Source organism: Antennarius striatus, chromosome 2 (assembly GCF_040054535.1).
Source record: "Antennarius striatus isolate MH-2024 chromosome 2, ASM4005453v1, whole genome shotgun sequence".
Taxonomy (NCBI): domain Eukaryota; kingdom Metazoa; phylum Chordata; class Actinopteri; order Lophiiformes; family Antennariidae; genus Antennarius; species Antennarius striatus.
In genome coordinates, this window is record NC_090777.1 from 28,770,463 (window position 1) to 28,787,204 (window position 16,742).

Here is a 16,742-nt window from a genome sequence, read left to right on the forward strand (position 1 = left end):
CAAAACTATTTCAGGACCCCCCCCCCCCCCACACACACACACACGTACCTGAAACGTATCTGCGCTTTTTATGCGCAATCTTCAGCGTCAAAAAAGAAAAGAAGCACTTTTGTGCATGTGTGTGTGTGTGTGTGTGTGTGTGTGTGTGTGTGTGTGTGTGTGTGTGTGTGTGTGTGTGTGTGTGTGTGTGTGTGTGTTGGATGGGGATTAAAGGAAGGAGGAGAACTGGAGGAGGAGAGATTCTGAACGCTGAGATGCTGCGCGCACAGAAGCCACAGGGAGGAACACTAAAAGTCCGTAAGTGCGTTTATTCGTCGTGTTTACTTTCCATCTCTCTTCTTGTCTGAAGACGCTGGAACGCCAACTTCCTGAAAACATCACCATGACTGATGCCACTCTTTTTTCTCTCCTCCCAGCCAGCGGAATGACGTCTCACCAGAAATGGGGGCTGAGAATTCGGCGCGCAGCGAATCCCTCTCCGTGACTCATTCATTGTGAATAAATGCGACCGGTCGCGGAGACAGAGGAAGAGCCAGGGCTTTAATTAGCTGGATTTCCTTCGCTCCTTCCAACGGACGCACATTTCACCTCGATTTTTCCTTTTCTTTCCTCCTTTGGAGACTCCGGATACGAAATGCGCCCCCGGGAGACCCGAGCCATTCCTGCGGTCCCATGGAGTTGGTTTGAGCAACAAGAATGTCACCGACTTCTGCCGGTCCTAACCTCTAAGTGTTGGTTTTGAGTGATTCGTATCTGAATTTGTCTTTGTGGAGATAAACGGCTTCATTTCATTCCCCTCTCTCCATTTGGAGTGAGCATAAATGGGGAAAAATCAGGCCAGATTATTTACGGCGAGTGTTCAAATTATTTTTATGTAAAATAATATATTGATATTTTCCTGGATGAAGCCTTCTGCTTCAAGGGGAACTAAATTATCGTGAAGGGGGGCTTCACCATTCAACAAGCTGCACCGCTTCACTCTTCGCAGCTAAAAAAAAGAACGCGATGGGCGCAGTTTGCCTCAGCCATCTCCTGCGAGTCGGATCTTCAGCCCAGCTCGTTGGCTCTCCTCCCTTGTGACAAGAATGGGTTCGTTTTAGCAGAAAAACAAAAAAACAACTTCTCTGATATCCTCTTCGTATCTTCTGGCGGATCGCAGTCTCCCCTTCCTTTCCCCTTAAAAGTTCGACCATGGCTGGTCTGGGTTTGCGCGTTCAGCCGGGCTCCGTGTGGAGAGCGCTTTGGCTCCTGAGAGCCGTGGTGGATTTCGCGCTGCCTCAGGAGACTTACGCGCCCCATTCCATCCGGACCGAGGGGCACCTGACTCTTGGGGGACTCTTCCCGGTTCACGCCAGAGGGATCGACGGAACGCCATGCGGGGATCTCAAGAAGGAAAACGGCATCCAGCGGCTTGAGGCCATGATGTACGCGTTGGACCAAATAAACCAGGACGATCAACTCCTACCCAACATCACCCTGGGCGCCCGGGTGCTGGACACTTGCTCCAGGGATACCTACGCGCTCGAACAATCTTTAACGTTCGTTCAAGCCCTGATCACCAAGGACACGTCCGACGTGAGGTGCACGAACGGGGAGCCACCGGTGTTCGTCAAGCCGGAAAAAGTGGTGGGAGTCATCGGCGCATCGGCGAGTTCCATATCGATCATGGTCGCCAACATCTTGCGCCTCTTTCAGGCAAGTCTGACTCTGTGCAACAGTTTTGTGTGTCTGAAATTGTGTTTTCTCCCACCTCCATGAATCTAGTTTCTGAAAGCCTTTTAGGTGTGTGTGTGTGGGGGGGGGGAGTGGAATTGATGCGTATTTGGCTTCCCACGTTAGGATAAAAAAAAAGAAAAACCACACATCTTTTGCATTTATTACAAAAAAAATTGGTGTTACATAACCGGTTGTCTTTTAGCTTCTCTCCATCTTAAAGGATCACAACAAAAAGAAGGTGTAGTGTAGGGGGGGTGGTGGTGGTGGTGGTGGGGGGGCTGGAGTGCGTTTCCCCTCCACTACACTGCGCGGACACGACAGCCCGGTGCGCCGCTGCTTGTCCCCGGTGGTGCTGAACGAACAGCTCCCGTCTGCTCCAGTCCCGCTCCACGGTGTCGATGAGTGGGCACTGTCAGCCCCCCAAACCTAACGACCCCCCTCCAGAGAACAAACAGCCGGGCTTCATGTGATTGCACACGATTATTTGAGGCTCTCTTATGGAATAACTGCAGACATTTTTATGAATAGTTTGGGGGGGCTTAATGTTTAGATTTATGGGTGAGGGGGGGGGGTTTGCTTTCCACAAATGAGGCTGTTCCACACACTTTGCACCCCTAACTGAGGTCGGTGACTTGCAAGTCAATGAAGGGAATTTGCTCATTTCAAAACCAGTTAGGGTTTAGGGGGGGGGGGTATATTTCTACTCCTTATGACTGAGAGTTGATGGATAAGGTTGACCCATGCTGCTGCTGCTGCTGCAGTGGAATGAGGAACACAGCAGGGCACCAACGCAGCAGATTAATTATTTAAGACACTTCTCCATAGCAAAACATGTAATTGCTTGCAATACCAAGTGGATCCTTTTTTTTTTTTTTTTGCAAATGTGTAGATTTCTGTAGGATTTGTTCCCCTGTGAGGAAGTCAGGATTTAAACCAGGGAGAAACATCCGAGATGCTGCTGCAGCTGCTAATGATTTGTGGTCATGGAATGAAGCGTGCATCCGTACCATTTTGTGTTTTAGTTCTAGTTTAATTAGCCTAGCCAAGGCTGTAAGTAGCTGTTTAACTGCATCTAAGTGCTTAACTTGCTTTTAGCACCCCCCCCCCCATTCCTTCCTCTCCAATGTATACACTCACAGTGCTACACACTTTGTTTTATATACTAGTCATTCTCTGATTTTTACAGCCATTGAATGGACAGTTACACCAGTCCAGACTGGCTTTGGGCCCCCCTCCACCCTTCATTCACCAAGTTAACAAATTATATTTTTATCAGTCCAAGCTGGCAAAACTCCTGTGTTCCTAAGAGTTAGTTTGTGAGTCCATCTCCAAGATATCCTGAAAGGCTGTCAGCAGATTCTCATCTGATGTTGCATTCGGGTACACCTTGGGCGAAAAGAAAAATTTACTCAATTTTGAGGCTGGACCAGGAAAAGATCCAGATTCTGGATACATTTTGACTTCCTGCAACAGAAAATGTCTTTTTTTTTGGTCATTTTGCCAACTTAATGAATAACATTAATGAAAATAATCATTAAGATCTGGATCACAATCCATATCCCATTGTGGTAACAGAGACTTATTAATATGAAGTGAAAATTCTGTGTATTTCAAGTAGTTTTCATGGATTTGTTAACATAAGTTCTCATATTTTCCCCAACAACCCATAAACTGGGGATCATGAACACATGGTGGAACATCTGTGACTAGTTTTCCTGAATCAAAGACTAAATTGCTATTGGATTATTTGGATTGGAACAGATCTGAATGAAGCAACTTCAGCATCGACACTGATAGCCCTCACTTTGGTGCTTGGGGATGCAATAATTTCTGACCTCCGCAGAGTCATACGAAATGGAATGAACACTTACAAGCGTACCCTTATCTTCTGTCAGAAATCCAAATGCCAGTGGAAATTACCAAAAAGGCCTCTCACATGAGAAAACTATTTTCCAGTTGCTCAGATTTTTTGGGGGGGATAATGAGGTTCAGAGAGGTATGGGCTCTCGTCTCAGAATGTGAGGGTTGTAAAAGTCTCATTTTTATCCAAGCTGTGTAATATTAACACTCACAGATTTGTGAAAACTTGAAGGTTGTAAGGGGAGTGCAGTGATTTCTATTACATTCTCCAATGTCTTCTTTCCACCAGATGTGCCAAAATGAAGAAAAAAAAAACACTATAGGAGTGTGGGTTTTAGTCCATGCAGTGTTCAGATCCAGCTTGAGGAATCTGGATTGACAGCTGTTGTCATGCAGCTCTGACCTTCACTCTGCACATCTCTCTCCAAAGCACAGACACAACGGTCCGATCTGCAGACGCATTCAAGTCCTCATCTGAATGCCTATGATGAATGATAATAAATGAAATGTAAAGCCACGCAATACTACATAAATCAATGCACGCCCCAAAGTGAGAGCGCCGAGCCCATTTAGCCTCATTAGCGTCACGGCGTTTTGATGAGCGTTTGACAGCAGGTTTATTCCATCGACTAGGGAAGGATTCTTGTCAAAAATATCAAAAAGCGCCAAGAAAGCTCCTGTTGCAGATGTAATTACGGAAGCCAGGCAGATTTTATTTACTTCAAAATGAAGTCAGAGGTTTGTTCAGTTTCTTGTCTCGGTCATGATATTCAGGCATGCAGACATTGCTCTCCCTCCTCGAGCTGCTCTGCTTCCCAGTGAGGCCATTTCTTGTATCTCCCGTGTATGAATCATAATGGAAGCTAAATAGTAATTGTTTTTTTTTGTTTTTTTATTGCCAGAAGCTAAATATCATGGTTGTCTATTCAGGACATGAATAGCTACTGAACTGTTAATGCAGGGAAATGGACATGAGTGATAGATTTTTCTGAGGACCCTGGAAGGTTGATCGATACTGTTGCCATGGTGAGGCCGATTTGCTGCTAAGATGTTTTTATTTCACTGCCTTTCATGCTGTGTTGGAAATGAGAAGCAACAGTGTGAGGGGAGAGAAAAAAAATCAATTAACTAAAGTTTTGAACTGTTGGAAAGAACGACGATGTTCTGCATCTTTTGAAAACACCGTTTCTTACTATTCATCGGGTTCCTAAGGAGGATGATGTCATAGTTGGGGGGTGGGGGTGGCAAATTTGTCCGTTTTTCAAGTTGTAGCTGCTTGAATTCGTCATGAAATTGATTTTTCCTGAAGACGACATTTACATTAGAGAGTGTGGGACGCTTTTCTGTGTTGCATCTCTTTCCCTTAAAGACCAGGGAGAATCTGGATTGAATGCAGGTGAACTTAATCTTGTCCTCCTGTCTGGGGAAGTGGCCTCTTCGGACTAGCTGTCTGAGTGAGGCATTGACATCCCCCCGTTCTTATAGCCCTGACAGGCTCGGGCTTTTTATCTCTCCTTTTTTTTTTTCCCACAGAATCATCACTGTGATTGATTTGAAGCTTGCAGTGTGATTTATTCAGCCGGTTGTAGTAAAGATGGACACCAAAGGGGGGAAAAGAAAGGAGGACTGTGTGTTACTTAACAAGCACTCTGAGTGACACAAACTGGCAGAGGTTAATTATCTTTCTCTAAACATGGTTGCCATTTGTACACTGATGCATGTGGCCTGCAGGTCAATTAGTCTCATCCATAGAACTGCATTAATCTCTGTCATAGGAGACATGGCTGGTGTGTCAAATGCAAAGCATACAGTATGAATGGATACACACACAGACACACACACACACACACACACACACACACACACACACACACACACACACACACACACACACACACACACACACACACACACACACAGACACACACACACACACACATATTTGTAATGTACGAATCTCATGGTCAATCTTTAAAAAAAAAAAGAAAAAACCCCAAACTGTTTCAGTGCTGCTAGCTCTTCCATTTCCTGTCCGTCACTTTCTAATTGGCCTCTACATAGAGTGACACGGTGACTCATGTCACGACTTCCTAACTTTGACATGCATCTTCGATTTCTGTAATAAGGAAGAACTTCCTTATTTTCAACTATTCTGACACATCTCTCTAAACGCTGCATCTCTGTTAAAACACAAGCCCAGAAATTTACAATGGATTTGAGTTGGTTTATTTATGTTAATTTTTCACTGGTATAAATTTATTGTCTTTCTGGATGTAATTTTAATATTTTGTTAATCCAGGCAGACCTATACTTGAACGAAAATATGCAAGAGCAGGGAAAGAGAAAGTTCATATATTACCAGAATATTTGAATTAGAGGGGGGGGGGGGATCAGTGACATTTAGCTCGCAGAAGTTTCAAACTCAGCTGAATGTTAAAGAACTTAAACGATCATATCCTTGCCGTCTTTGGAAATATTAACATCTTTGCAAGAGAATCGTGGAATACTGTATGACAATGGGATTTAGGATGATTTATATTCCTGGGTTTCCAATATATTTTGGCTTTAGGATCAGTTTTGAATACATATACTCAAAAAGGAAGACTGCACAATGTCATACAGGCCAAACTTCATACACACATACACTATATATTATAGATATAAATACATTTTTCCCATTTGTTAATGGACATGACATCATTCTGACCTCATCTCAGAACAAGTCTACAATATGTAGAATATATAGGAGGACCATGCACCCAATGCTTCAATCAGTAGGGATGGATTAACTATATGTGTATGACATCAAAATTTATGATTTTGCTTCAACAACCCCAAGATGGAAAAACAAACTGAACATGTGAACAGAGGTGAATTTTATGAATTTGAATGGCACTCAGTTCTGCGTATACCTCCCTGAACAAACCTGCTTATGTCTTTACTTGCATTCCTCTGTGGAGTTTTAGGGAAATCAATACAGTTTCAACAGTGAAATCTTGACAAGTGTCCTTTCCTCTAATGTTCGGGGATGATATTAAAAAAAAAAAAAGTTTCCTTACAGAACTTCTTGTTTTAACTGTCATGTCCCCTTCTTTTAACAAAATTTCATGATGATCCGTCCAGCAGTTTCTATGAAAACCAACAGACCATCCATTGAACACAGGTGAAAACATAATCTCCTTGGTGGGAGTAATACATATGTAATTTTCTTTTATTATTCTTGTCGGATGTGCTGAATACATTATCCATAGCTCAGTGATTCTCGCTGCTGGTCCTTGAGACTGAGAGCTCTGCTTGTTTTCATTCCAGCTTTTTAATCTGATGCTGACTTATGGCGCAACCAGACCAGATCTGGGGGGGAGGGGGGGGGGTGAAATTTGCTCACATTGTTGTGTGCAGGGTTGCAATCATAAACTACAGGAGTTAGCACGTCCAGTTGGGTATTAATACCATTGCACAAATTGAAAGATTTATCTTTTTTTAAATTATTAATCACTTAACAGTCTTTTCTTTCTCTCTTTTTTCCTAGCGTCCTTGCACTGACGGTTTACACAGACCCGCTTCTGCCGCTTGTGTTCTTTAAGCATGCAGCTATGCAAACAATCAATTTCTCAGTCAAGGCGAGGTCAGCACTGTTTTCTCCAAACAATATTGAAATGGATGCATCTCATATTCAGCCTGGCAGACCAGCGTTTATTCCATTATTTAATGAAATTACATATATTAACACATAGGACTCCAGAGCAATAGACCATAAATATATATATACATTATGTATGTATGTAATATTTCTGTGTCTAACTTGTGATGTTTGGTTGCAAAATGAATTTTCAGGCAGATAATTTGTCTTAGTTCCTTTTGTGATGGTGGATTTTTCAATTTTCCTTCCTTCAGGTCTTTTTTTTTGGGTGGAACGGTGTTGTGGACAGGTTTCATGTTTGGCGGAAAAGTCATGTTTTTTATACGCGGGAGCACAATGCAGTGCGAGCCACTAATACAATATTAATAAAATGAAAAAATATACCTGTGTTAGACAAGCTGTCACTGCCGCAGACATGAGGTCATCGGGGTCAGCAGTCTGTCATGGGGAGAGTATTAGAACCTGTACAGACATGATATTAATGTCTCTGCTATTCCCTTAGGCTGTGGGGGGGTGGGGGTCGATGCACCACGTGACTTAATGTTTCTGAGTGGAAACACCGCTATTACAATCTCATTCCGTTAATTTCGTTTCCTGACACCCTCTACTTTGTCTGATTTTAACTGGTGAATATTGATCCTAAATGAGGTGTCATCCCCGCTGCCGTCGTCATGCAAAGACAATTTGACTTGACGTTTCCCAGTCAGGCCCATTTTCTCCAGAGCATCAGCAGAATGGGGAAGGAAGGGGGCACCTGCTTTAATGTTTAGCTGTGCTCGCGCTGAGGCCCGCATCAGCGTTCCTTCAAAACTTATTGTCGGTACGACCGTAAAATGTGACAAGAATAGCACTCTGAGACTTTGTTGAAAGTTTTTTTTTCCCACAGTTTATGTCGCGAGCAGAGAAAGAGGAAACCCCATTACGTCCGATCCTCTTACGGGGATGAGCAGAGAAGCATGAGAAGGTCTCTGCTTGCTTTGCTCGTCGGTCTCTCAGTCATCCCTCCAAAAAAGGGAAACTGTTCCTTTCGCTTCAGCAGAAATCACTCCAGAATGAGCTGAGAGACATTATCACAGGGCTCATTGTAATTTTTTTTCAGCACAGTGATCTGTGATCCATGCTGCATTCTGGAGAGACTCTGAATTACAAAGTCACTCAGCCATACAAAATATCTATGCTATATAAATCTGTTTTTTTTTTTGCAGTAGAAAACCTCATGCAAGCACAAAATGTCTGTGAAGATAAATGGAAACATGCCTTTCAAATATGATCAGTTTGAGGACGTTTTTTTCTCTTTTCAAACTGTCTTAAATCCGGATAAATGAGTAAAACAAATTTGTGAAAAATCTGTTTGAGTGTCTGCGGCTTCAAAAAGAGGTATCTATTATGGTTTCTTCTCAGATTGTGGACTTTGTTCTTTATTTTATTGCTTTTCTCACCAAGCACTAAAATCCCAAGATACCTTATTGCACTTAGGATTAAACCTCCAGACCTATTTGTCAGGGCGAATTCCCTGTCAACAGATAAAAGGTGTTAGGATTTGAGGGCACGGGGAGCAAACTGATGGAAACATCCGTATGCTAACAGTCCTGAACCAGAGATATTTCACTGGTACAGAGACAGTCCACTCCGCTCAGAGCTTCTCCTGGGTATATAGGGAGTGTTTACAAGGTAGTTCAATATGAATGTAGCCCTGTGGAGGTCAAGAGCCAGCCTTTCCTGCATTTTTCACCATGTTTTCAACATAATGTATAGAGATAATATATAAAGTCTCATTTGGTTATATTTTGTGGCTTTACTTGTAGAGAAATATTTTTCTTTAAGTATTTATAACATCATCTAGCATAAAAGTCACGTGCAGCTTCAATAGTTGTTGGAGCTTCTCCACTATCTCATTAACCAGGTCTACAATGTATTGTCAAATCAGGTCCACCTGAACCTCTTTTAGGTGTGAATTCATTTTCATTGGGTGTGAATGATGTCAAGGAAGGAGGTCGTGTCGTGAAGAGGACATGTCAGGAATCCTAAAGTGACCAATCTGCGTTCAGCTGGTGTGTTTTAGGGCAAAACTGGTGTCCCTATAAGAAAAATGAAAAAGGATATTAGATGGTTTTTATGTCACCTCTGACACATACCGGAGACTATAGATCCATAAAGTTGGAAATTTCTGAAGTAGATAAAATCTTTTTAGCTGGTTAGCTCCTTATTCACATCCTCTATTCTAACAACATAACTAGCCTACTTATTCTTTGCCATGGTCTATATTTGATAGTTTAACATGTCAGCCTGTCATTGGCTACTTGGTGGTAAATACCTAAATATTTTCTTTCATCCAAACGTGTGGTAAAACAAGGATGGCCAACATGCAGCAGATCTCTGTCAAACAGGACCACGGAAGGTGAAAAACAAGCTGAATGCGTCACCTTGACAACATTTCAATTCATTCACTTTCATAAACCATAGATGATTGAATGTACGGCGTGTTTATTTCCATAAAGAAAAAGAAAATTGAATAAAACTTGAGACACCAGAACATCACAGAAAAAGAATGAGAAAATGTGAGACCAGTAAAAAAAAAATTGAGGAAATTTATTGAAAACCACAAATTCAGACATCGAGCTGGTACCAGATGAACAATCAGCAGGATTAATCCCATGAGGACCATCAATATTCCAACAAAATTTTCACTGAAATATCATTATTATCTGGAAGTCTCCGTCCGGTCCGTGGTGACGGGTTCTGGCTGCTAAATATATTTTGCATGAAAGCTTTTCACATAGGTGTGGCGGCCACATGCGCACAAAAAGCCTCCTGTAAAAAAGTCGCCTGCAAACCCCGGTGGCTTTGTGTGGAAAGTTGAAAGGGACAGGATGAGCAGCGCTCACATGGCTCCCTGGCCGTCCCTGGAGGGTGGTGGCACGCGGCTCTGTTCAGACTGCATGTACATGTTAGGGCTCTAATGTGGATTGGCATGCTACTGAAGAGCGGCAAGAAATAGAGTCTCTGCACGCCAGCTCGATGTGAAGGACAGGCAGGAGGAAGAAGCACAACGGTTACTCCGTTCCAGCAGCTCTATTTTCTGTTACGTCAACTGTTATGGAGCCATGCAGATAAAACCATTACCCTCCTTTGACCTGCTTGCGTTTCAATTTTGTTTCAGGACAGAAATATTTGTTTTATTTTTAATACAAGTAATCGTTCAATTCAGTCAGTTTCACAAAGGCATTGTCAGTCTCATCCTTTCAGAAGTAGAAATCTTTGTGGCTGATTGTGTATCAATGCTATAATGAAGAAGAATAGAAGACGAAGAATAGAAATAGGGATCATCATCATAACCTCGTGGCTATTCATATACAATACATACTACTCATGATGAAAGTAAACCAACCTTTGCAGTGGTTTATTATTGCTGATAGGCTAAAGTGCTTTCCTTGTTCTCAGTATCTTGTCACAGGTTTAAACTGAAGATAACCATTCCTAGATCTATACTGAACATTATTTATGAATGCATTTTATATAACATTTGGTTTAATATGAATCAATTTTAAGCTTACAATGTTTTATTTTTTAATATACTATAGTACAGAAAGAAAATCTCTTCAGCTGCTTCCACATTTGGTGTCACAGGGGTTGCTATGGGCTGATAATATGATATTATATATCTTTATTCTTATTGTACAGTAACACGATGCCTGTTTTTTAAGGATTTACGAGTAACTTTACGACTCCAATGTTTGTGGTGGAGAGACGAAAGGAGGACTACAATGATGTACACTTGATTTTTATTTTTCCGTGTATTTTCTTTGAAAAACGATGTAGCTGGAAACGATGAAAGCTGAGGGATACCAGCATTGTGGTGAAGTTATTAGCACTGTTCCCTCACAGCAAGAAGGTTCTGGGTGTGATTCCCTTGCGTGTACAGTATGTTCTACCAGTCTGTGTGGGTTCTCTCTGGGTTCCTCCCACCTCCAGAGACATGCAGCTTAGGTGAATTAGTCACGTCACATTGTCTGTAGTGTTAGCATGAGTGGTTGTTTGTCTTTCATGTGGCCCTGTGATGAGCTGGCGTCTCATCTGGGGTGTACCCTGCCTCTAGCCTGTAGTGGGCTGAGATAGGCTCCAGCAGACCTGTGACCTACCAGGTGGATAAGCAGCAAAGAAAATGAATGAATGAATTTTCATTGTGGCTCAATCAATATCAGAAGGTCCAATTCTACAAACTGATAATATGTTTTATTGTTTTGATAAAATCTTAACCTATAATGAAGATACTTTCTCCCATTAAAAGTAGGTATATACAGGTAAGATAAAGTAGAACAAACTTTGATATCTGCATCCAAGGAAAATCCAAAATCTGTGTTTGTGTGTGTCACCACGTGTGTGTGTGTGTGTGTACCGTCCTGGATGCCAGGACTCAGTTAACTGTTTTCCAGCACACACAGTGAACACTGGGATGAATTCCTTGTCGTTCAGTTGTGTTATTACTCCGGGCCTGAGGGCGCGTCAGTCGCTAACAACAGATAGTAATAGAAACAATTATGTCACCAAACAGTGCGGACCTTTGCAGGAAGACGGAGTTACTGAAGTGCAGCGCTGGCCTGGGGTATCGGAAAATACCTGTTGAGTGTACAAATAAAGGAGGGAAGCTTTACAGTCAAGCTGACTTCATTTATTTTATTTTTAATGGCCTCTAGATAATATCTGAGTGATGTCTGCATTTTTATCTCTGGCTTTTTGAGGAAGTTTATCATTCTGTTCATTTTGATGTTGAAATATAGACTACATCCTGTTAGGAACCAGCAGGAGAACACATTAAATCAAGAAAAATAACTCTTTTCAGATGTGAATCCCATGGGATACACAGAGCTCTCTGACATGGCTCATGTAGTTCCATTGATTTGAGGGAAGACCTCAATCACCACTGGCGTTTTGCAAATTAGCGAAGCTGTTTCCTTTCAAATGGAGCTGCTTAAAATACAATTGAGTGCTGGACGGCGGCTATTGGTGACAGGATATAGTGTTTTTTAACTGCCTTATCAGTGTTAGAGCTCTCAAATGTGGCCGGTGTCGAGGCAGAGGGGATCAATAGCATCCTGTTTATCAATGGATTATGCATAGACCTGTCAGGCTTCCTCAACCTTGAGGTCGGAGGCCACTCAAATCTGATTTATGCCAGTAAATACATAAAGACAAAAAAGACAAAAAAAAATCCCCATGTGTATGAAGCATCGGTCAGGTGGGTGTCATTCTGCTTTTGCTCCCGCCAGTGAGTATGAATCTAAAATGTGTAAAATATTCAGGAGGATTGAATAAGCTTCGTCTTGAGGTTACTATTCAGGTTATATTTCATGCTGGGGGATGAAGACTGAAGGGTTTCCTATCAAAGTCTGTAAGAATATGTCTATTATTGAAATGTTGGGACTAAAATATTCATATTAATGAATGGCATTCTAAAGCAAGGCTTCACAGGATTAACTTGTCTACTCCAGGGTTACGTTTTTGTCTTTGGTTGGGTTATAACCGCTGGTTAGATTAAGACTGGTTTCCGTCTAACTGGTCAACAATCTGCTGTAGGTAACCACAGTGTGGATCCTTTATTGGTTTCCGTCGCCACTGCAGCACTAGATGGATTTACTGAATGTATTCATGCTGCGTGTTGCTCTATTTGTATTCCACACAGTGATTGTTGTTTACATTCATTCAGTCTTTTTGTGATGCACAGCGGCGATGGGGGTCGGAAAATACTTAATACTCAAAATACAGTAGAAGTGGAGTCACACCGGGGCTCAGTGCCCATTCCTCATAACTGAAAGTGGAGTCTGGTCCCTTTTGAGCCGCTGTGTTGACAGTCATTCATTTACCGTGATGTGTGATAACACCGGGGCTTTGCTGAGTCCTTTCTTTTACTTCCATAACTTCATTCACGGGCACCACCAGCATCAAAAACCACAAACACACAAAGCATCGCTCTCCACTCTCGCAGTCCCCTTACGGTATCTCTGTGGACCCACCCTCACGTGAGATGGGGGTACGCGATATATTCCCTTCACCTGGCAACAAGTTTAGCATTAAGGAACACGAAACATCAAAACGCATCTGTGTGGATGTGTGCCGCATCCACACAGATAGTCCTCAACCTACAAACACAATTGTTCTTCAGTTGAATTAATCCTAAATTGTTGTTAACTTTTTAATCTATAATAACCATTTGAGGTCATTTAAATGTCTTTACTACTCTCAATACTGAAGAACTATTCCCTAAACAATTATAGAACATAAAAACAACACAAATAAAATCCTGTAGTACTGTAATGTAACTTCAACATCTCTATTCTGCGGAATGAATTTCCTCCTGGGGGGTGTAGAGGCTAAGCCCAGCTTTAATCCACTGAGGTGTTCCACCACACTGATGTGAATGACACACTGATGCACTTCCTGGTCAAGTTTCTCATTTAACTCGCCCAATATTTAACATCAAATAGTAAAACAATCAGAGTTGAGCAGTTAATTCTGGGCAGAAACCTGACCCGGCAAACATTGGTTCCTACATCATTTAGTTCCTACAGGAGGACGACCCCGTCAATAATTAATAAATGTGAACTAACGGAGTGTTCTGATCTATCGTCTACATAGCTGCTCTAACTTTCAAACTGACTGAGTTGTCTTCAGTCTCCATGTCGGTGAACGTCTCCATGAACAGAAATGCATTGTGGGTTCGTTTCCTGCTCAATTCACAGAGACGTGGAGAAAAGAAGGAGGAAACGCTGCAGATGACGCCAACAGGAAAGACCAAAAGACCACAGGAAGTGACATCAGAGCAAACTGTTCACTGAGTCTGAGATCCACTGAGTCATTTTATCATGACACATGAAATCTGAATCTATGGGGTGTTGATGTTATGCTACTCGGTTGGGATTGTGGCAGAAGGGGGAACTGCACTAGTCAGATATGGCGGCGTGCTTGTTCATATCTAGAAATGTTCTTATCTTGAGGACTTCCTGTGTTGTGAGGACTCCCACGGATAGAAGTTCTTCTTCTCTTCCCGGTTTATTTTGTAGCTTCGTGGAATCGTGCGTGTATCGGGGGGGGGGGGGGGGGTCAATCCTCCACTCGGCTTAGAGTTACTTTTCTGTTTTTTCTTGCACATTCACATCACATCTTTTATTTTTGAGAAGGCAATCATACGCAGGTTTATGATTTTCAGCGTTCTTAAATCCATAGAAAATAAATAAAGACAATGTGCTTGAATGCACTCAAAGCAAAAGAAGCTTTGAAACTGATGAGAATGGGGTTTTATGTGTTTTTAAGCCACAATCTTCTGCAGTCATTCTCACCAATAAATGACTGTCTAGCTTCAATATCGCCACCGTGAATGAATTTTCCATCTCTGAAATCACGGTTTGCAAACACAAAACCTCTAATTAACGTATTAAACGCCACTATTGATCAGCAAATTTCATACATTGTCAACACAATACTTTGTTTTTGACAAACTTCTGATCCACACGAGCGAGAAAGATGCATGATGATGCTGAAAACAACGATAATTTTCTGTAGCTGCGCGTGACAGTTCCATTGTATTTCAACGGGACCCGTTCCCCGTTTCGGCTGGTTAAGTTGTCTGAGGGTAATTGTCTGATCTGGAGTCTGTTGTGCATCCCTGGTTCCTGCTCTGAAATACATGCCAGTGTGCAGCTTTCCAAGAAGGTGTCTCCACTGCCGAGTGGAACCACGTGAAATGTGCCTGTCAAAAAAAACACATTCCACATAAATCTTCTTGGTCCATTAGTCGAGACACTTTGCTCCGATGAATCATGATCTCAGTCTGTTTACACAGAGTAGCTCTGTCTGAAAAGACTGGGCCCAGTTCTCTCAGAGCAGCCAGTTTATTCAGTGTGGGACAATTGTCTATTGTTCTGGCCGCTGAGTTGTTGAGAGGACTACCAGGTCAGATGCCCTCACTGATGCACTGCACCAGCAGCGTGGTGCAGAACAGGGAGACAGTGGGTGTTAGGGCGACTGGATGCATGATGATTTTCATTTGAGTGGTTATACAACAGCCTCCTTTCTCTATACCCCACCTCAGTGCTCAAAAGCACAAACAAATATAATGTGTATTAGTAGTAATAGTACATTATGGACATGTGGTAATGTCATTTAAGAAGTAAACACTCCCTGTTGACACACAACGTTAAAGACTTTGACAGTAATTGGCACATGACAACTCACATTAATGAATCATGTGACTGTCATGTAAAAAAATTTTTTTAATCATATTCTATAGATGTCTATAATGGTACAAAAAAAGGTGTTTTATCAAGGTTTGCCAGATAAGTTATCTGTCATGTGTGCATAATTTGTGGTAAATGAGCTGAAACCTACAAAACAGCTGATGTTGCTCCTTTAAAGTGCAAAGAAAAAATGAATTAATGCGCCGTCTATATCTCATTGTCAAAAGTAGACTTTAAAATGATGCATAAAAGTAGACAACACTCAGAGAGGCATCTACCTTCATCATCCAACATCACTTGGATTCACTTTTATTCATCATTCTGACATTTTTTGAATGCGGATAAGAATTTACTGTACTGAGAGAAAGAAAAAGTCTTTTAACTGCTGCTTATTCTCAGTGTTTCACTGTGACTGGAAAAATAGAGACATATACAGTACATATCCCATAATAGACATAACCTTATTTTCCATTCATTAAATATAATAATCAAATATTTTGTCAGACTTAAACCCTCTCCTTTATGTAGCCTGTGTCATGTCATGAACTGCAGCTGATGTAAAAATGGAAGATCACACAATCCTGCCTCACAATGGAATTATTAAATAAGTCATTTTTTTTCATCTGATGTATCTCTAATGAGTTTTGGCTGAGAATGTCCCTTAAATTTGAGCAGAATGTTTTCTGTTCCGTGTCCAGGGCGGATCAGGCGTTGCCCACTCTCCTCATTAACAGACTTGCATTTTTTCTAGGACGAGAAAAAGATCAGGAAAAAGTAACGGCTGACCCCCTCAAGCCCTTCCTTCTCCATTTAAAGTCTTCCAACCCTGACATTTAATTTAAAATTTCCAATAACGACAAACTTAATTTCAAGCAAGGCTTATTGATGAATTGCTTCTGCTCGTTATGTCAAATTATGGCAGTTTGGGATGCATATGGTTCCAATCCTGTGATGAAATTTGCATGAGGATTATGAAAATTGTGATAGAAATAATGAAAAGGTCTTATGTGTTAATTGCCAGAACTGTTACGGGTGTGGTTAGGATCCCCATCGTGCAGAAAACGCCAGGGGGGAGAAATCCACATTCATAGTTCAATTAAACAAAATCCGACAACGGGTTGTCAGAAGATCAGGTCAGGGACGGAAAAACAGACAAAAACCAGGAAACAAGCTAAAAATCACAAGAAAGCTGGACAATAGGATGAGGAGATGACAATCTGCCAGCGAGCTGAGGCCTGAGCCCAGCTTAAGTAGGGTCGAGCCTGGTTGGAGATGGGAAGCAGGTGGCTGCAGCA

General features: G+C 41.9%; 1 protein-coding gene across 2 annotated transcripts in view; it reads left to right on the forward strand.

Moving 5' to 3' along the window:
* The first annotated feature begins 251 nt into the window (after nucleotides 1-251).
* LOC137605713 (metabotropic glutamate receptor 7-like) overlaps nucleotides 252-16,742 on the forward strand; it is a 64,560-nt gene continuing 48,069 nt past the window's right edge. Inside the window, exons 1-2 of one of the 2 annotated variants that reach the window (XM_068330420.1) lie at nucleotides 252-297; nucleotides 417-1,695. In XM_068330420.1, the coding sequence (XP_068186521.1) occupies nucleotides 1,192-1,695 (504 nt within the window). In that variant the 5' untranslated portion in view covers nucleotides 252-297; nucleotides 417-1,191. The remainder of the gene's footprint in view (nucleotides 298-416; nucleotides 1,696-16,742) is intronic. The other variant, XM_068330427.1, reaches the window with a different exon arrangement.